The sequence below is a fragment of the Protopterus annectens genome, chromosome 7.part0 (assembly GCF_019279795.1).
Source record: "Protopterus annectens isolate FY-2018-M chromosome 7.part0, PAN1.0, whole genome shotgun sequence".
Taxonomy (NCBI): domain Eukaryota; kingdom Metazoa; phylum Chordata; order Ceratodontiformes; family Protopteridae; genus Protopterus; species Protopterus annectens.
This window is the reverse complement of record NC_056739.1, coordinates 571,277,573-571,299,796: the sequence shown is the minus strand read 5'-3', so window position 1 is coordinate 571,299,796 and position 22,224 is coordinate 571,277,573. Positions and strand designations below refer to the sequence as shown.

General features: G+C 45.0%; 1 protein-coding gene across 1 annotated transcript in view; it reads right to left on the bottom strand.

Annotated features, from left to right (window-relative positions):
• Window positions 1–10,922: 10,922 nt before the first annotated feature.
• Window positions 10,923–22,224, bottom strand: part of RNASEK (ribonuclease K) — a 149,074-nt gene continuing 137,772 nt past the window's right edge. Inside the window, 2 exon segments of the mRNA XM_044077150.1 lie at window positions 10,923–11,361; window positions 11,364–11,455. Of these exon segments, the coding sequence (XP_043933085.1) occupies window positions 11,312–11,361; window positions 11,364–11,455 (142 nt within the window). The 3' untranslated portion in view covers window positions 10,923–11,311.

The following is a 22,224-nucleotide window of genomic DNA, read 5'->3' as shown; positions in this document are numbered from 1 at the left end:
AATCAAAGGATGTGAGAAGAGAGGCTGGTCTGCATGGAAATGAGCTAAAATGGCTGAGGCATGGATTTTAATAGAAGAGAAGGAGAGGCCACTACTGAGTAACTCGGCTAGGTAGCCCAGGATAAGAGGGATGTAAGGTTGTGAGGTACTGCCCCCTCTGAACTGGCTCCAGGAGCAGAATCTTTTCCATTTCCCTGCATAAGATTTTCTGGTGCTGGGCCTTCTGGCCTCTGTGATAATGTCTAGGACCGGTTTGCTTTTAAAGTATTAGCCATGCTGATAGTTTGAGAGTCTGCAAGTCTGGGTGCAGTATTCCACCCCCCCTCCCCCACCTGGGTCAAGAGGTCTGAGATCAGGGGAAGCTGCCTGGGAGGCTGTAATGTCAGGCTGCACAGTAAGGGGTACCAATGTCTGGGCCAATCTGGAGCAATGACGGCCTTTGGTCTCTCCTCCCTTAGCTTGATCAGTACCTTGGGAAAAAGAGGCAGAGGAGGGAATGCATACACAAAGCGGGAGGTCCAGGGGAAGGTCAAAGCATCCACCCTCCACACTAGGTGGTGATACTCCCTGGTATAGAATTTTTTCGGCTGGTAGTTGGGGTGCAAAGCAAAGAGATCCACCTCCAGAGTTCCCCACTCCTGATTGACTTGCAAAAAGATTTTTCTGTGGAGCTGCCATCCGTGGGCGTCCAGTAAGTTTCTGCTTAGGTGGTCTGCCAGGGTGTTGTTGATCCTTGGTAGTTATTGGGCAATTAGGTGTAATCCCATGGAGGTGGCTGTCAGCCAGAGTTCATGGCTAGCCTGCACAGAGGGTAAGATTGGGTCCATCCCTGTTTGTTGATATACCACATTACTGTGGTGTCTGTTTTGATAAAGAGAACCCCTGTCCTGAGATGGGGTTTGAAGGCTGTCGGAGCCTTTTGTACTGTCATAATTTCCTTCTGATTGGTGTGTAAGGGAAGGTGCTGGGCATCCCAAAGACCTTGGATGCACCTGCCTGCTAGGCGAGTGCTCCAAGCAATGTCTGAGGAGTCAGTGGTGATGGTCTGCCCGGTAGGGCGGAGGATGAAGGGAAGACCCCTGTTCTTAGCACAGGCCTCTGCTCACCAGAGAAACTCGGCCCTTACACAGGGGATCAGGGGGAGAGAGAGGTCTCTAGAGACAGAGTGTTGACACCAAAGGTTTTTTAGATACCACTGAAGTTTCCTCGTGTGAAGTCTGGCCAGAGAATTGGAAGGATGCAAGATGCCATGTATCCCAAGCTTTGCAGGAACTTCCTTACAGTGAGGTGGCTTCTGAAAGCCAGCTGGGTAAAGCAGAGAGGCAGGAAGCACTGCTTTTCCCTGGATAGGAAGGCCATTTGGGATGCTGTGTCCAGCAGTGCTCCCGAGAAAATGATCTTCCTGGAGGGTGTTTGCTTTGATTTCTTCTCGTTGATGGTGACCCCTAGGGAAGTTAGGAGGGTTTTGACAAAGAGGAGGTCCTGAAGCAGCTTTTCTTTGCACTCTGCCTGAATGAGGCAGTCGTCCAGATAAGGGTAAATCTGTATATTTCTCGGTCTGCCAAAAGCTATGGCCAGGGCTAAGCATTTGGTGAATACTCTGGGTGCAGTAGACAAGCCAAAGGGTAGTGCAGAGAAAGTACAGTTGTGTACACTTACGATAAATGTAGATGTTCCAAGTGTATTCACTGTTGCAGTCATCACATTTGGGTTACCTGCCTGCAGGTAGCCCTCAGTCAGTCTGAATACCAGAGTCTTGGGATTTCTGCATCAGATGCTGTCGCTTCTTCCATGATATCAGGTCGTCAGGGGTATAAAACATGCAGCCGACGCCATTACATCAGGTTTTTCTTGCCCCAGATGTCAGGAGCCCCCACAATAGGAAGCAATTACATGGTGTGGAACACCCCCCCCCCCCCCAGTAGAAACTAAATACCAATGTTACAAGATATGGCCAAGCAAAGAAGAATAGATAGAAGTATTGAGAAGTCAGGGGGCTGGAGGGAGGGTAACTAGAACTGCAACAGTGAATACATTTGAACATCACCATTTATAGTAAGTGTACACAACTTGTACTATGTTCTACATGTTTCACTGTTGCAGTCATCACATTTGGGTTGATTCCCAAAGCGGAGGATGGGTGGAGGCAGCCAAGAAGCATTAGGGCTGGCAAGCAGACCCTGTAAGACTGCTGTGGCAAATCCAGCTCTGGATTTAGAAAAGATAGGCAAGTGGTAATGCTTGGTGAAGGTGTGTACAGAGCTCCAGGTTGCAGCTTCCAGGATGTCCCTGGTAGGCACTCCCCTAAAAAATGCTGTAGAGGCTGATGTAACCCTAGTGGGATGTGTTCTGATCCCCTGTGGGGTAGGTTTCCCATGGTGTTTGTGGCAGAAATGGATGCAGTGTGCTAGAACATTTAGAAATGGTTTGCTTTGAAATGTCCTTGCCCTCTGCCCCTGTAGCAAAGCTGACTAGCAGCTGGTCAGATTTTCTGAAAGGTTTGGTCCTGTACAGATAGAACCTAAGCTGCCAGTGCATGTCCAGGGAGTGCAGGATCCTTTCCCCTTTATTCTGAGGTTTAGGGAAAAGGTTGGCAAATGAATGGATTGGTTTAAAGCCACACTAGAAACCACCTTGGGCATAAATGATGCGTTACTCCTGAGTACAACCCCCCCCCCACATGGAAGATGATGAGTTCCACAGCCATAAGGGCCTGCAATTCAGACACTCTTCTTGCTGAAGTGATGGGTAGAAGAAAAGCTGTTTTCCAGGAGAGGAATTTTAACTCTGCTGAAAAAGCAGGTTCAAAGAGTGGAAGTGTGAGTTTTTCCAATACAAAGTTAAGGTCCCAGGCTGGAGTGAGAGCTCTCCTGGGGGGTCATAAATTTTTGGCTCCTCTCAGGAACTGTTTGACCAGAGGATGAGAGAGAAGAGGGGTGGCTCCGTAATATGAGCTGAGATGGCAGAGGCAGGAATCTTAATTGAAAAGAAGGAGAGGCCTTTGTGGAGCATTTATGTTACGTAATCTAGTATATGAGGTAAGCTAGGCAGAGTTGTGTCCTCTCCTTGAGACTGGCTCCAAGAACAGTATCTTTTCCACTTTTCTGAATAGGATTTTCTAGTACTAGGCCTCCTTGCCTCAAGGATAACATCCAGCACCTGTTTACTGAGGGTTGCTGGTAATGAGTTCAGGGGATGAACCAGGCTGCTAGGTTCAGGGTTTGTAGCTGAGGATGCAAAATATGGCCCTCCTACTGGGACAGCAGGGAGGGAGTCTGAGGCAGGTGCCATGGTGGCAGCACTGTCAGACTGCGCAAAAGTGGGTACCACTGCTGGTGTGGCCAGTCTGGTGCAATCCGGATTGTCCTTAGCTTGTCCTGTTTGATCTGTAGTAGAACATTCAAGAGGAGGGGCAGAGGGGGGAAAGGCACAGATTGAGAGGTTTTCCCATATAAAGGACAGAGGATCCGCTTTCCATGCTTGGCTGTGGGAAGTTCTGGTACAATATTTGCTCAATTGATAGTTCTGAGGGGAAGCAAATAGGTTCACTTCTGGTGCCCCCCACCTGTGGATCAGCAGCTTGAATGATTCGGGTTCCAGTTTCCACTTGTGTGGGTCCATTAGATTTCTGCTTAAGACATCTGCCAGTGAGTTTAGTTTGCCTGGCAAGAATTGAGCTTGCAGGTGCACTTGATTGCTCAAGGCTGTGTTCCACAGAGCCATGGCTAACATGCAGAGTGGGTAGGAATGGGTTCCCCCTGCTTATTTATGTACCACATAACTGTGGTGTTGTCTGTCTTTAACAATAGTTGCCCTGGAAGAATAAGGTATTTGAAGGCTGTCCGAGCATTCTGTACAGCTAACATTTCTTTTTTGATTGATATGCAGGTGCATCTGCTTTGGGCTCCATTTTCCTTGAATACACTGTCCTGCCATGTGATCCCCCCATGCATAGTCTGATGAGTCTGTTGTTAGGATTTGAGTGGCAGGGGGTTGAGTGAAAGGGAGTCCTTTGTGGTAGCAGGCCTCTGCCCACCAAAGGAACTCTGCCCTTAGGCAAGGAATGACAGGAATCATTGTTTCCAGGTCCTGAGAATGTTGACTTCAGATACTTTAAGTACCACTGAAGTTTCCACATATGCAGTCTTTCAGATGGAATTAGTAGAATGCAAGAGGTCATGAACCCTAGGGCTTGCAGTATTTTTCTTGCAGATAGCAGAGTTTTCGTGGCCAGTAGATTGAAGTAGTTTGTCAAATAAATTTGTTTTTCTGGAGTGAGGAATGCCATCTGGGAAGTTGTGTTCAAGCTTGCTCCCAGGAATACAATTTGCTGGCTAGGTACCTGATGCAATTTCCTTTCGTTGATGGTGTACCCCAGTGAAGTTAGAAGTCTCTTTATAAATGTCAGGTGCTGGAGTAGCAATTCCTGACTGTCCGTTTGAATCAGGCAATCGTCCAAGTATGGGTAAATTTGAATTTTTCTCGACCTGCAATATGCAATGGCTGGAGCTAGGCATTTTGTGAATACCCTGGGCGCAGTAGATAAGCCAAAGAGAAATGCAGAGAACTGATAGTGCATAGAGGCTGCTCTGAAACGTAGATATTTCCTGCAAGATTCCCTTATGGGGATGTGCAGATAAGCTTCTTTAAGTCTAGGGTGGCTAGCCAGGAGTCCTCGGCTAGCATAGGAAGCAGCTGTTGGAGAGTAAGCATTTTGAACCTTGGAACCACCAGGAAGGTGTTGAGAATAGACAGATCCAGGATAGGGCGCCAAGAGTTTTCTTTTCCGAGTACCATAAACAGTCTGGAGTAAAAACCTTCTCCCTTTTGCTCTGCTGGGACAGGTTGAATAGCCTTGATACTGAGAAGAGAAAGTACTTGCTTTTGGGCATCTGCCCACTGGTTTGGGGGGAGGTCTGGCCATCCGCTTGGGGTTGGCAGTGAGTGGAAGTAGAATCTGTACTCCTGGGATACAATGTTCAAGACCCATCTGTCCTGGGTAATGTATTCCCAGTTTTTTTGCATGCAGAGCAAGTTTTCCTCCTAACGGTGCAAGTACTTTGGGAAGGCTTGGAAGGATTAAGGATAAGTCATTGAGAGATTTTACCATAGGATGGTGGCTTACTACTCCCTGTATTAGAGGTGGGGGCACTCCATTGCTTAGATCTGTGCATACCCTGAGACTGCAATCTTGGTGGTCTGCTGCCCCTGGGTTTGAACTGAGAAGGTCTGGGAGGGACTGGAAAGGACCAGTTTTTAGAAGGCCAATACCTACTGAATCTAGGTGGCTGTACCTGTAGGAAATCATTAACAGTTTGCATAGATTTAGCTTTTTCCTCTATCTTTTGGAGGACTTCTGCTTTATTGCCAAAGAGGCTTTCTTAGTTTAATGGTGCATATAGTAATTTTGCTTTGACATGGTCTGGCAAGATTTGTTCCTGAAGCCAGGCATGCCTTCTAAGAACAGACCCAGTGACAGCAGCCCTGCAAGATGCTTCTAAGGCATCAAAACCACATTGCAAAGTATGTTTTCCAATTTGGTTAGCAGAATGCATGAACTCTTGTAAATCTTTACGTTCTGTACAATCAGGAATCACCATCATTTTCTGTTTAATTTGCTCCATAATATGCTGCTGATGCTTTAATATATGAAACTGGCAATTTAAAGCCCTGATCGCAAGAGTAGCAGAGGTATATACCTTCTTATCCCATCGGTCTAAAGCCCTAGAGTCCCTGTCTGAAGGGGTAGGGTTTTTTTTCTGTTGTAGCCTTAATGCCTTTAGGTCCCTGGGAAATAGTCTCTGGATCCAAAGTAGGATTCTTAAGAGGAATTTGTGGGAGTCAGGTACTCTGTAGTACTTGTCAGGTTTCCTGGGAGCTGGAGGCAAAGTATAAGGGGTAAGGCTGGATTCCAAGGAGACATCTAAAATTTCCAGAACAGGAGGGATAGCTAGAGGCCTGTGCCCAGGCAAGTTTAAAAATTCCCCGAGTCTCTTTTTGGACTGCGGGTAGTCCTGGCACTCCCAGCGGAAATGCTCTCTAAGGGTATGCAGGGTTTCACCAAATGAAAAATCTTCTGGTGGGGAAGCAGAGGGAATGGAATCCTCTGCATCAGAATCCTCATAAGTAGATAATGGTATGTCCTGGTAATCAGAAGGATCAGAGTCAACAGACTCATGATCTGAAGAATCAGAAGGAAAATCAGTTCTTGGTCTTTTTGAGAAGGAAGGCTGGCTTCCCCTAATTAAAGTAATAAGATCTTCAGCCATTCTAAGCATTTGTTTTTGAGGCATGTGGACCTGAAAATGCGCTTTGGTCATCTGTTTCCTAGGCGTAGTGCGAACTCTAGGCATGAGAATTCAGCATTTTTGGTTTGAAACAGAGTCGTCGGTTTAATATGAAAATCGAAAGACCTAAATACACTCACAGAAGCCGGTGTCTGCACAGTAGCTCCGGACCCATCCAAAGTAGAGACATCCACAGGTTCCATAGTCGAAAAAGCATATTGCGGCATACCGGACTCCGAATGGGTCTCAGTAGAGGCCTGCGAATCTGTAGAAGCAGGTAACAGGGGTTGCGAAAGCACCTCACCGAGTACCATCAGACTGTCATCTAGCTTACCGGAAGCATCGGCAGTTTTGGACCTATGCAGTCTGTTTCTGTCTTTATCCTTACATTTTTTCTGAAGATCAGTAGTCAGGTGACTTATAGAAGCCATTACGGAATACGGAGAACGAGAGCAAAAGAAGTTAGTGACAAAAATAGCCAGACGATGAACAGTTCGGGCGTTGAACAAGGCATAAAACCGACAGCGAGGAACGTTCTGGTGTGGGCCTAAACAGGTGACGCAATAAGAATGAAAATCTCTGTGAGGTATTTGCTTTCCACAGGCAAGGCAATTATTAACTTTTTCTGACATTGGTTAGAACAAGAAAAAAGGATCCCGAATGGGGTACTTATCTTTTAGAAGACTTCAGGTCTGAAAATAAAAATTTCAAGAGGCGGCTGACCAACATTTGCGAACTGCTTCTGCTTCGGACACTGTATGGCAAGAAAAGCTGATGTAATGGCGTCGGCTGCATGTTTTATTCCCATGACAACCTGACGTCATGGAAGAAGCGACAGCATCATCATCTTCTTTCGGCTGTTCCCATTAAGGGTCGCCACAGCGGATCATCTGTTTCCATTTCTTCCTGTCCTCTGCATCATGCTCTTTCACACCAACCGCCTGCATGTCCTCTCTCACCACATCCATAAACCTTATCTTAGGCCTTCCTCTTTTCCTCTTACCTGGCAGCTCCAAATCCCAAGACTCTGGCATTCAGGCTGACTGAGGGCTGCCTGCAGGCAGATAACCCAAACGTGATGACTGAAACAGTGAAACACGAAGAACATCTGAAAGTGTTGTGAGCCTGCTCTGAAGCACAGGCATTTCCTGCAGGATTCCCATAAGGGATATGGAGGTAGGCATCTTTTAGGCCTAGGGTAACTAACCAGGCATTTTTGTCAGCATAAGCAGCAGCTGCTGCAACATTAGTATTTTGAATTTGGGGACCACCAGGGAGGTGTTCAGAATGGATAGATCCAGGATGGGGAGCCAAGTGCTCTCTTTTCTGGGAACAAGGAATAGTCTGGAATACAAGTCTTTGCCTGTTTGGTCTGAGGGGACAGATTCTACTGCCTCCTGGGATATGAGAGTTTGGACCTGTTTCGGTACCTCTGCCCACTAATTTGGAGGCAAGTCTGGGTACCCTCTTTGAACTGGGAGTTTGTTGAAAGAGAATTTGTATCCCTGAAAAATTATCTTTAAGACCCATTGGTCCTTTTTTACAGAAAGCCAATTTTCTTGCAGAGGGAGAGCCTTCCTCCTAGCTTTTGGTGAGTGAAAGAAGGGCAGAAGGGGGACAGGAAGTCACTGAGAGCATTTGCCATGGAAGGATGGCTTACAATTCCCTGTCTTTGGGGCAGAAGTGGTCTACTGTTTGGTTCTCTGCTGCCCCTAGGGTAGGGGCTTGGGTGGTTTGTCCCTGCGGGGCTTACCTTGGCCTTGTCTGCTAGGTGAAGGGAAGGACCAGTGCATAGAGGCAAAGTTCCTGCTGAACCTGGGAGATTAAACCTGAAAAAAATCTTTTACTGTTTGCATAGAGTTTGCTTGGTCTTCCATCTTTTTAAGCATTTCTGCTTTTACTCCAAACAAGCGGTCCTTATTCCAGGGTTGCATCAATTAATTTAGACTTGACATGATCAGGGAGAGGTTGTTCCTTCAACCATGCATGTCTCCTAATGACAGATCCTGACACTGCTGCCCTGCATGAGGCTTCTAGGGCATCATATCCACAGTGAAATGAGTGTTTGGCCACTTGGCAAGTAGAGTGCAGTAATCTGCTAACTATTTCGAACTGGCACAGTCAGCAAAGGTTGAAATCTTTTGTTTTAATAGTTCCAAAGTGTGTTGTTGATATTTTAATATATGGAATTGACAGCTGAGTGCTCTAATAGCTAAGGTTGCAGAGGTGTAAACTTTTTACCCCATCTGTCCAGAGCTCTGGAATCCTTGTCAGACGGAATTGGATTCTTGGCTGTACTAGTGTTAGCTCCTTTAGATCCCTGTGTAATGACCTCTGGGTCTGCAGCAGGATTTCTGTACAGGTATTTGTGAGAATCCGGTACTCTGCAATACCGGTCAGGTTTACTGGGAGCAGGAGGGAGGGCGTCAGGGGCTAAGCTGGATTCATGGAAAAAAAATCATCCACCACTTCTAAAGTAGGGGTGATGGTCAGGGGTCTGTGCTAGGGCAGGTCCAGAAACTCTTAGACTAGGGGAAATCCTGAGATTCCCATTGGAAATGTTCCCAGAGGGCGTGAAGGGTTTCCCCAAAGGAAAGGTCTTCTGGTGTGGATGCAGAAGGAATGGATTCCTCTGCATCTGAATCCTCATAAGCAGTTAGAGGTTGTTGTTCCTCTTCAAAATCTGAATAATCAGATTCCTCAGAATCCTGTTCTGTTATAATTTCAGGAGAAGGGTGTCTTTTCCTTTTAGAAGTTGTGGCCCGACTACCCCTGACAAGGGAAATGAGATCCTCTGCCATTTTAAGCATTTGTGCTTGCGGTGGTGGAGCAAGAGCAAGATGGTGGCTAGAGGCAGTTTTTCTAGGAGTGGCCTGGCTTCTAGGCTTAAGAGTATCCATCGGTTTGAGAGAAACGGTAGTCAGATGAGAAGACATCGTTTTTTGTCTAGATTTGGTAGTGTGAGAGGCCTCCTAGGAAGTTGGTGCCTGCGTAGCGGCTCCGGACCCAACCGAGGCAGAGACACCCAAAGGCTCAGAAGATAAAGATTTCTGTGGCATACCCGGCTCCGAAAGGGTCTCTATAGAGGCCTGCGTAGATATCGAATCAGGCGACAGGGGCTGCAAAAGCGCCTCACTGAATTCCAGAGAACTGACTACCTGCTTAGCGGTAGAACTGTTGGAAGGCTTAGCCTTGTGTGGTCTTTTGTCTCCATCTCTATCTCTGTGTTTTTTCAGAATGTCCACGGATTGTTGGCTGACGGATGCCATTTCTGAATGTGAAGACAGAAGACGAAAATACCTGTCTACAATAACATCTCTACGGCAAATGGTTTGCATGTTAAAAAGGGCACAGAACCAGCAACTGAGGACGTTGTGGTCTGGGCCTAAAGTGACGCAGTATGAATGGAAGTCTTGGTGTGGAATCTGCTTTCCACAGGTGAGACAATTGTTAATTTTCGGACATCGGTTAGTCCAAGAAAAAAGCCACCCCAACAGGGTACTTAGCTTTAGACGTTTTCAGCTGTAATTCAAACTCTGGTAGTGACCGACCAGCACACTTGCGAACTGCTTCTGCTATGGGCTCCATGGCAAGAAAGACTGATGTAATGGCGTCAGCTGCCTTGCTTTATAGCACTAACGACCTGCCATCAGACTACAGGCGACGTCAGCTGATGCAGAAAAACATTGACTCTGGTCCTCGGGCAGGCTGAGGGCTACCACAACAGGGATAACCCACAGGTGATGACTGCAACAGTGAAACACGAATAACATCCAAGCAACCCCCAAATAGGAAGGTTTTAAGTACTAACCTTCAAGACTTGCAGTTAAACTTTCGAAGTGCCAGCTACAGGCCATCATCTGCATAAACATGTGTTCTCTCCAGCAAACCCTCCTTTAGACTATGATCATGTAATGATATTAATACATTTCTCAAAACTTTTACTTTTTGTCAACAGATACGTGACATCAAGGCAAACACACAGCAGAGACTTTCTTTTTGATAACCCAAAGCCCTGCATAAATATCTACCTGTAATATAAACACAATTTGCTTACAAATGGTGGAAAAAAAGAGCACACAGCTTCTCACAGGATGCACAAATCAACTCACATGGCTTCAAGAAGCATTGTTCAAAACAGAAAAATCAATTAGAGCCACACAAGGGGGATACTGAAAAAACATCTTTGTTCTCAAAAGCTACTTAAAAAAAAACATCTAAGGGGTTCACAGTCGCATTTTCAGCCCTCCAATAAATTGTCGAGCCTACATTCTGATGTAAAGGGGGAACTCCTAAATATAACCTACACTTCCTCTTTTGTACAAATGCCTTCCTCAAAAATACATCTTTACCCAGTTTTTCCTCATATGATCATGCTTTTTATTCAAATATTAACATCTATGCCATGCGTAGAGGCATGGGACCTTCCTTATATAGAAATCACTTTTCAAAGACGAGACAGGCAGGGAATTCAAACTCGTTTTCCACAAGAGCTAGTACCCAAACTAAAAGCATTCACCTCTACAATTCTCCTAATGACAGAATGATAAATCCATCCTTACCCATCTAACCAGTAACACTGGCTCATTCCACTCCCAGGCAATCTACATCTCAGAAAAATGCCACTAACACCTGTTGAAAAGCAACAGTAAAGGTTTAATAAGAACAACTTGAATAAAACTACAGACAGGAAAAATAGGGAAGAATGGTGAATATTTGTATTGGATATTGTTAGTTAACCATGAAAGTAATACAAAGCAACTTAAGAAAAAGTTCACAACAGTAAAAAAAAAAAAAAAATCATCACATAGTTCAATTCATTATAGGAAATATATTTACACTTTACAAATATTTATCTTTAGAATATTACACAGAACTGAACTTTGAGAAACAGTGCAGGAGAAAAAAATAGTTAAATTGGAGCCTTCCAGATGGCAGTTTCTTGATAACATACAAGAAATAAAGAATTTCAAATGATTAAATTATGATGCAAAGTTTTCCTTGTAACGGTATATGCAGGAATTTCAGCGAACCATGTATTCTCTACGTTTGTGCATCTGCATTTGGCAAAAGACCATCCTCCAACAAAGACGTAAAGTGCAGCAGCAATAAAACAGTTGTAGCTGACTTGTTCATACAGCTTGTACATCTTACTAGGTGGCTTTGAACTGCACAAAAGAAAAGAATCTGTGTGAGAAGGTTTCCTTTATTATACCATTGCAGCAATTACAGTAGCAAAACAAACCTAAGCAAGTATGTGGTTTAAAGATGCAGCAAAAACAAATCTAAGAAAGCCTGTGTGTGCACAATCCAACTGAGGGGTGCATCCCTAAAGAGAATAAGATGCAGTGCAACTGCAATACTTTGCTTACTCCCTTCTTCGTATGGCTATGCAGCTTTGTGGTATGTATTTTGTGCTTCATTTCTCTGCCTGCACAAATTTGCTGTAAACCCATATGAAAGCAGAATGCCAACATACCTCTGGCTTGGTATAATTAAAACCAAAACTGAAACTTTCTCACAGTATCAACTGGTGTTCTGGAAATTTTCAAATACCTACCTGACTTACCAACAGATCATATGTGACAAATAGGCTGAAGTCTATAACAATTATGCAACCACACAATATTCTATTATTTGATAGAGTCATGTCAATAAATATGAATGTTTGTGTTACTTACAATGATGTACACATTCTCCTTAAAATGATTATAAAGTTACTTTTAATACCATCCCTTTTAGGGAATAACAATGAATTAAACAGAAACCCTGTCAAGATTAGCACACTACACATGAATGTTGCTGAAAAATCATCCTTAACGTTTTCTTCAAGGTTTGACAATGTCAGAGCTTGCTATATTAGACAACAGGGAACTTGATATAGCTATTTGCAGTGGGGGGGGGGGTGATGTTGCTATCTGCACAGGATAGGATGGGCATTTTTCCATGACATACAGTTTTTTACATCATTTATAATAAGTTCAGTAAAGTTCCTATATATTTAGTTAGTCTTTTTTTAAAGAAACATCTTTATTAAGTTATCACTTATGACACAGGCAATCATTTATTTATATAAAGGAAAAAAAGAAGTTGTGTACTCACTATAGCGTTGCATATTGGTAGTCCATTTCACCCTTCATTTTTACATATGGGTTTGGAGCCGATCCTCAGCTCAGACTCGGCTGGTTTACAAGCTGGAAGACTTCTGGTTGGCTCGTGGCTAAGCAGGTATCCCATAGTGCACCAGTAAAATCCCCAGTTCTTGTTTGCTGCTCACTAGAATAACAACCATAAAAACAACCAATACTAAACGGTCTCCAACCAAGGACAACCAAATTATTACTTCCAGATCTGCCAGGATGGGGGCAGGAGGGCGGGTTGGTAAAAATGAAGGGTGAGATGGACTACCAACATGGAACGTTATGGTGAGTACATAACTTCTTTATGTTAGGTAATCCAATCTCACCTTCATTTTTACATATGGGACAGCGTCCCTAATGCCTTATTCTTGGGTGGCTCATTGGAAAATACTCTTGAGCATCGTGGAGCCAAAGGATGCTCTACCCCTGGATGCCAAATCCAATTTGTAATGTGTAATAAAAGTGTGAGGGGTAGCCCACATAGCTGCTGCACAAATATTATCAGGTGGTACCCTGACTTGAAAGGCTGCAGAGGTAGACAGCGACCTGGTAGAAGGATACTTGATCCTGTAGGGTAAAGGTTTGCCCTCAGAGCTGTAGATAAAGGCTATACAACTGGAAATTCAATTAGATAGTGTCAATTTAGAAACTGGTAAGCCAAATCTTGAGTCAGAAAAGGAAATGAATAATTGATCTGATTTCCTGAAAGCCTTAGTCCGCTGAAGATAAAAACAGTTGTCTATGAATGTCTAGCTGCTGAAAACGGTACTCAGCTGCATTACAGTGGTTAGGGAAGAAAACTGGGAGTTCTCTTGATTGGTTTAAGGTAGCATTAGAACAAACTTTGGGGACAAAGGAGGGATTAGTACGTAATGACACACCGCCTTTGTGAGAAATTAAATACAGTGGCTTAACAGACGAGGCCTGTAGCTCCGATACCAGTCTAGCTGATGTGATAGCTACCAAAAACAAGATCTTCCAAGACAAAACTTTTATAGAAGATGAGTGAGAAGGTTCAAAGGGGGGAGAAGTCAATTTGGACAACACAAAATTTTAATCCTAAGACGACACTGGTTCTTGCAGAGGTGGTCTCCATAGAGTGGCCCCTTTCAAAATGGTCTTGCATAGCTTATGAGACATTAAATTGGTATCTGGAAAACCTAAGTGAAAATGAGAAATCGCCGCCAATTGGACTCTGATAGTGGCAGCGGCAGATCCTTGCTGAAAAAGCTCAGAAAGAAAATCCGGAATCACAGGGATAGAAGCAGTGTATGGATCTACATTCATTCTCTGTGCCCAAACAGAAAATCTTTTCCCATTTACTGCCATACAGCCTCCTACTTGGAGGTTTAAGAGAGGACATTATGTGACACTGAGGATGACGCATTATGAAGCCTGACTATGGATGGAACTGGAGCAGCCACTCTGTCAATTTGAGGGTGTGGATTGAGGGCTGTAGCAAACCCGACATGTGAATCAATAGATCCAGAATCCAAGGATCGTCCAGAATGAGAGGCTCGAGGAAGGGGAACCAGACCTGACGAGGCCAGTAAGGAGCAATGAGGATCAACTTGCTTCCCAGCTGACTGGCTTTCTGAATCACTTTGGAAAGGAGAGGGATTGAGGGAAAGTCATACAGAAGTCCCATGGGCCAATCATGAGCCAGAGCGTCTCTGGGAGACTCCCCCGGAGAGGGAATGAGGGAAAAATAGCTGCTGCATTTGGTATTGACTGGACTGGCAAAAAGGTCGCAGCACGGCTGTCCCCATTTCCGGAAAATCTGATCCACTGTTTCCCGTTTCAGAGACCACTCATGAGGCATTAGGATTGTCCGGCTGAGTTTGTCGGCTATCACGTTGGTCATCCCTGGAATGTGCGTTGCAACCGGAAAGTGCTGGGAAGAAATCGCCCATTCCCAAACTCGCATGGTCTCTCAACAGAGTAGGTAAGATCTGGTACCACCCTGTTTGTTGATATACTAAACCACTGACATGTTGTCTGATCGTCCCTAGAAGGAGATCTTGAAGTGCTTGCAACGCCAGAAGCACCGCCCTCATCTCCAAAACACTGATATGCAGATGAGCCTCGTGTTCTTACCATGTGCCTTGGACAGTCCTGCCGAGATAATTCCCCTCCCCACCCAATCTGGGAGGCATCCGTGGTCACAGTGGCAACAGGTTGGGCCGGAACAAAGGGGGCACCTGTGATCAGTTGATTGGTAGCTATCCACCAACAAAGGTCCTTCTTGCATGATTCCGTCAGCAGGATAGGATGACTCAGTGGGAGAGATTGGAAGGACCATTGAGAAAACAGAAGCCACTGGAGAATTCTCATGTGCAACCTGGCTAATGGTACCAATAGAATTGTGGAAGCCATAGTTCCGAGGAGCTGAAGAACCCACTTCGCTTTGACTTTTCGCAACGGGAGAAAAACGTTGAACTTGGGAGATTAAGTTCTGTGCCCTTTCGGTTTGGGAGACGAGCGGTCATGTTCACTGTCTACCTCTGCGCCTATAAAAATCACAGATTGAGAGGGCAATAATGCAGATTTTTTCCAATTTATGGAGATCCCTAACTGAGCACAAAGTTGAATCGTGGCGTCCCTGTTTTGGAGGATAGATGCCTGCTGGGGGCGGTCAGGAGCCAGTCATCCAAATACGGAAACACTTGGAATCCCTGACATCTCAGGTGAGCTGTCACTACTGCCATGCATTTGGTGAACACCCTGGGGGCTGCAGTGAGACCAAAGGGCAGAGCGCAAAACTGATAGTGACTGGCTCCCAGCCAGAAGCGTAGATGGCTTCTGGATGCCTTGTCCATTTTTATGTGGTAGTAGGCATCCTGAAGATCCAGAGAGCACATCCAAAAGTCTTTCCCTAACAACGTGAGTATAGACTGCAGTGTTACCATCCGAAACCTGTGCTTCACTGATTCGTTCAATCTGCTGAGGTCCAATAATTGCCTCCAATCTCCGGTTCGTTTTTGAACTAAAAAGAACCTGGAGTAAGTTCCGGATCCTATCTGGTCTGCTGGGACGGGCTGGATGACTCTTTTTACGAGCAACTTGTTGATCTCCACAGTTGCCTGATCCCTGTGACTGGGTGGTACATCTGGGATCCTTTTGGGAACAAACGGTGATAGGGAAAAGGGTATGATATAGCCTCTGGTAACTCTTTGTACCCACTTGTCTTGGGTGATATTTAGCCAGGCTTCTTGGTACAAAGAAATGCGACCCCCGACAGGCCCCAAAGAAGCGCAGTCGGGCTCCACATCCGGAGCGCTGATAAGGCCGTCCTCAAAAGGAATCATGGCCTTGTTGGTATTGCAGACCGCCCCTGCCTCTAGGGCGACGTCTGCCGTTTTCTCCTCCTCTGCCTCTGAAGGAGGATTCACAGTGTGTGTCAGGAAAGACCCTCTGGGACTTCTTGAACCACATTTTACTGCTCCTTTGACCCTTGGGGTATGGTCTGGAAGGGACAGTAAAACGCACTCCCACAGCAGAAAGCGTCTTTCCTTCTTGCTCACACCGAGTGAGTGTATCCTTCACCTTGGAACCAAACAATGAGGAACCATCAAATGGGGCGTTGATGAAAGTGGACTTGAATGGTTCCACAAAATTACATAAGCAGATCCAGGAGTGGTGGCCTCAAGGCAACTCTGGAACCCACTGCTCTACTCGCTCCATCCGCAGCTTAAGAGATAAGTCGCATGGAGGAGTTAACCACAGAATTTAAGATAGACAACAGAGTAGAAATCTTGTCAGGAACTCCCTCAGTACATGCACTTTGTATGGACTCTCCTAACTCCTTGAGGAAATCCCTCTGCAACCTCGTGAAGTGCGTGAGATAGTTCAACGATCAAAGGGTAAAGACCGCTGAACTAAAAATACGCTTCCCAAATCTGTCCATCTGCCAAGACTCCTTGTTTGGCAGATGAACAGATGAAGAGGTCTCCGCTAACTCCTTCTTCGTGGCCGCCGCCACCACCATGGCATCTACGGGAACGCCCTTGGACAAGAACACTTTACCAGGAGGGGCAGACAAGAACTTATTTGGTCTCCTGGGGACTGGCTCCACAGTATCAGGAGTATCCCACACCTTTCGACTAACTAGATCCATTAGTTCGTCAAAAGGTGGAGACACCCAAGAGGCAGAAGGTTGAGACCCAAAAGCCTTCAGGTACACCAACTCTATCAGAAGGGTTAACAGTGGGCCAGTCGCACCTCTGCCTAAGGATCTCTAAAATGTCGACAAAGGAGACATCATCAGAGAACGACTTGGAGGACCTTCCAACTCATCGAGGTCAGTGTCCGATGTCAAAGACTCATCCCGGGAGTCAATATGTTTCCTCTTACATAACCTCTTCTGGGGAGGCTCCTCGGAAGGATATTCCAGGGAAGCCTCAGAAGAGTGGGGGCCACAAGCCGATGGCTCCTGAGGCTGCGGGTCTCTGCTGTCTCCAGAGAGAGTAGGGACCAAGACTGAAGTGGTTGCTCTCGAGGGAAGAGTGCTGGTGCCACTGGTTGGGGCTGGGGAATGAGACGGCACGCTCATTATCTCAAACCCCACCTCTCAGGCTCCGAAAAGCACCCCCACTCCGAAGAGACGTGGGTCGGCGCCGGAGCGAGAGCGGTCGGCTCCGAGATAGATGCAGGGTCTCAGCTCACCCTGCCGAAGCAATGAGAGGAAGGCTTGGAACCGAAGAATATCAATTCCAACCCTCCCTGTCGGTGCAGACAGGACAGCTTCGGCCTCTGGACATGACGGATGGCCCCAAGCGCGTCAGAGCTGAATCCGGCTCCAAGGCAGCAACAAGGTGAGTTGGAGCTGGCATTTCCTCCATTGGCACCAAGCACTCTGGCTTCAAAAGGCCAGTATGGCTCAAAGGAGGAATAACAGACAAGGGCAAAGCTAAGCCAAGTGGCTCCGGAGCCGACTGGGTCGGAGCCAACAATAATTTTAGCAAGACAGACTACTTCAGGGGAGTCTCAGCACTATCCTCTCCACATCTTCGTCTGAAAGGCTCTTGGAAGACATAGTTGGGGATCTTGACCTGAGGGGCAAAGGAGACTTAATTGTTACGGAAACTGGTAGGGAGCTTACAGACCAGTTCCGAGTAGCAGAGTCAACTGCTGTATCAATAGGTTCAGAGATCTGTTCCGAAACACCTGTAACCGACTGACACCACTATGATGCCCTCCTTCGGCTCCGAAGGCTGAGAAGTGGAGGAGGCAGATTTAGATTGTTTCGACTGTTTAGGAGATGGCTCCAAAACACCAGCCGGTGCCAGAGAAGGCCTTTTTGAGGATTTTGATTTCCCAGACTTAGAGGAAGCCGATGAACTGGACAGTGCTTCCTCAAAGCATGGTTTCAAGAGACCCTTGAGTATGAGTTTGTTCTTTCTCTCCTGTAACACTCTAGGACAGAAAGCATGGCAGAAAAAACAACTCCTGTAAGTGGATGGCTCCTAGGCAGTAGACACAGCTACTGTGACCATCCATTAAGGACATCTTTTGGGAGCATTTCATGCACTTTTTGAACCCCGACGGTTTATGCTCCTTACTTTCCTTGGACATATTACACACACACAACCCAGAGAGATTGAAAAAGAGAAAAGGAGGACTAGGTCTTCTAACTAAAACAGGCCTAGCCCTAAGGAGGAGTTACATGAGGACTAGGTCCTCTAACTTAAACGGGCCTAGCCTGCCTGGTGTAGTGAAACTAGGTCTTCTAACTTAAACAGACCAGAAAGGAAAGCCCATGTACACAAGAGAAAATGTAAAATACACAATAAATTTCTATATACTAGTAAATTCACAAGCGGATCCCAGCCAAAACAAACAATGTCAAAACAGCAGCACTAACTGCCAAAGGTGACCAAAAAAAGGTCAGAACAACAACAGACAAGACAACAGGAGCCCCTGTTGACTAAGAGCGTAAAACTGCCAAAACCTCTACCTAATATCAAAAAATGTGCAACGGCGCCTAAACTAACTGGCACACAGGATACCAATAACAACTAGAAAACTAAGTTGCACTCACAAAGGGCAAGCAATACAACTGCCTAATATATTAGCAACACTAAATATACCATAAAGCATTGAATACGATAAAATAAAGAATTTTGAAAAAAACTTAGCCAGAGGCAAGAGAAGCACAACCGAACTTGTCGATGCAGCAAATGAGATCTGGGGATTGTACTGGTGCACCATGGGATACCTGCTTAGCCACGAGCCAACCAGAAGTCTTCCAGCTTGTAAATCGGCCGAGTGGGAGCCGAGGATCAGCTCCGAACCCATATGTAAAAATGAAGGCGAGATCGAACTACCTAACTGTATTGACATATTTTCAATTGCAAACATACATCACTTACAATCTTGAACAAACATTGTCAGTCAAACACTGCAAAGTTTATTCAAATTTCAATCTTCCCTTAAACCTCACTCTTCCTACAAATCATTATTCTGCATGCAGTATTCCAACAATTCCCATTTTTTCTATTGCTCCTACCCTTTTTCCACTATCATTTATTTTATCTCTGTTACAATATTCACTACTTCTAGTACTGTTGGTTTAGACTGCTTTTTTGGCAGCCAGCAAAACTAAACTCAGCAAGGCCTTACAATGTCTAGGCAAGTCCAATTCTGTATCACAACTCAAATAAAAATATTTGTTCACCCAGTATTTCTGACAAAGTAGTCTGCAGGAAATTTTTAAAATCTGCCAACTCACTCCCCAAAAATATGTCTCGATTTACCTCTCTCTTCTTTACACCTCTATTTGTAATCTACCTGTGGAAAAATTCATTGGCGTCCGCTTGGGATATAAGAATGCCTATGCAAACACTTTCAAACATCCTATATCTTCTAGACTTTGTTCCTTATTTGACAGCCATACATGTATCATCCCATTGTTTCTTTGTGAATTGCATAGCTAATCTCTCTTTCTAATCCTTCCTAACCTCCTCGGATTTACTGCTGTAGTCATCATGCAATATCTTATATGCCCTACTGATGACCCCTTTTTAACCATCTTTTGTTCTAGATTTTACTAAAATTGTACCAGTGCTAGTCTTTTCACTGAGGATCCCCCTATAGCTTTCTCTTTGCCTATACTCCGATATCAATCCTAACCTATAGTCCAAATGAATTCTTGGCCTCTTCTCATTCTCTTACCTTCCCCTTTCTATTCATTCCCAATATCTTGGTTACTTTGCCAGTTTTTTCCCGTAGATTCCAGCCACCCTTGCCTATTCCTCAGTCCTGAATTGGCTTAATTCCTAGAATACTTTCTGCTACTTTATGAATACAACATTCTGTATAGTTATTATTCTCCTTAAGGATCTGCATCCAAAATCCCAGTCTCTCCTTATTTCTTGAGTCCCCCCCACCATCATCATTCATTTCCACTTTGAATTATACGTTTCTCATTGTGCTATACATAAGAAGTCTTAACTGTACAGCTCTGAAATACCCCATTCAAATCAGATAATCCCAAACCACCTTGTTCTAATGGAAGGCTCAATTTATCCCAATTGACTCTTGCCTTCTTCCCCTCCCAGATAAAATTTTTCAACTCTTTATTAATTGCTATCCACAACTTCTCCCTCTCATTGATAAAATATGCCCAAGCAGTGTATAAAACTAAGGGGACTATAAGCATTTTCACTGCTTGTATCTTGCTATCCATACCCATAAAACAGAGCTTCACATTTCTCAGTTTTTGCATTATCTTTTGTTTAGTCTCTTCCCACATATTGTTAGCGGCCATAACAAAATTATATTTAATCCATATTCCTAAGGACTTCATGTTATCATGTCCCCATAAATCTGGGCATTCCTGAACCTATTTGTGTGTGGGTACACAAATCAAAGGGAATAACTGCATCCCTCTCAACCTCAAAGCAAGAAATCTGGACTTACCCATTAATAATGGGGAAGACAAAGGCCCAAAACTAGGGCATTTGTTAAACACTGTTCTTACAAACTTAAAAAATTGATAAAATAACAGGTTTTGCATTAGCATGAATCTTCTGAAAGCTATGAAGTCTGAAACTCAAATGTCTGTCATTTTCTGACATCAACCCTCAATGATTTGCCAACGACTTGCCATAAAAAAAAGAAGTTATGTACTCACCATAACATTCCATTTGAGTAATTGCTCATTTATCTTCAACCTATGGGTTCCCGAATCCATCTCGGGTTCGAATTGGCCTCATCCAGCATCTGATCCAAGCTCCAAGCTCTTCCCCTTACCCACAATGCTCGTCTCCCTTCCTCCCTCAGATCAAGTTTGCTGCCTAATCCAATATTGTCACCCAACCCAACAGAACCTTGCCCCTACCAAAAACCATTAATAAGGATAAGGATAAGAGGCAACCTGAAGGTGAGCACCTCCTGCACTTGTAGGAACAACCAACAGTTCACACAAAACCGGGGGAAGGAGGGAGGGAGGGAGGGAGGGATGGCTGAAGGCAAATTAAGAACAACTACTGAGATGGAACTTTATGGTGAGTACATAACTTCTTTACCTGAAGTAGTTGTCTTCATTTGTTCTTCAACCTGTGGGGCAGAGTCCCCAGCTACTAAACACCTGGGAGGCCTCATGGAAGGATATTCTGGAGCACGGCAAAGCCAAAAGATGCCCTGTTCCTGGATACAATGTCCAATTAATAATGTGAGATGAAGGTATGAGATGAGAACCAAGTAGCCACCAAACAAATATCATCTAATGAAACTCTGGGCCAAAAGGCAGCTGAAGCGGCCATAGATCTGGTGGAATGTGCTTTCACATGACCTGGCAGGGAAATCCCCCTGACAGAACACGCCCGAATTATATACTGGGAAATCCAACGGGCGACAGTAACTTTGAAGATACTCCAATCCCTTTTAGGGAAACCTAAGAGATGAAAAGTTGGTCAGAGTTACTAAAAGTTTTTGTCCTTTGCAGGTAAAAATGCGTAACTGCCTGTGCACATCCAATAAATGCAATTTGTATTCTCCCTTATTTTGAAAATTTGGAAAGAGGACAGGGAGACTGATCGCCTGATTAATGTTGGCCTCTGAAGCTACTTTAGGAATAAAAGACTGGTTAGCACGCAAGGACACCATGTCCTAATGAAAAATCATATAAGGGGTTTTGACTTGATAAAGCTTGAAGTTCTGAAACTCTCCAGGCAGAAGTAATGGCAACTAACAACGCAGTCTTCCAGGACAGAAATTGCAGATCCACCGAAGCTGCAGGTTCAAGGGGGGGGGGGGGGGCGTTGAGACTAAGGCCTGAAGTGCTAACGTAAGATCCCACGGTGGCAAAGGGTCTTTCACTGAGAAGAAAGGTACCTTTCAGGAAGACCTTACAAAGCTTTGAAAATGCTAGGGAGACCATATTACCCCCCACATGATAATTGGAAATGCAAGATGAACTTTGACTGTGGAAAAACTAGCCCCTTGTTGAAAAATTTCCGTCAAAAATTCCAGCACCACGGAAACCGAGGCAGTGAAGGGATCTAGTGCACGCTGCACAGCCCAGATTGAAAATCATCTCCATTTGCTAGAGTATACCTTTTTAGTGGAAGATTTATGGGCCACCACCAGGATTCTTTTGACAGGAGAGGATAAACCGGGAATCCTGACCATCATGGGAAGTGAAGCAGCCAAGCAGTGATCTTCATACTGTCCACGTCTTTATGGGAAACCCCTGAGGGATGAGAAATGAGATCCGGGATTGGATCCAACGTACATGGTGGAGCCACCAGATGAGACCACAGAGAGGGAAACCATACTTGGCGAGGCCAGAGTGG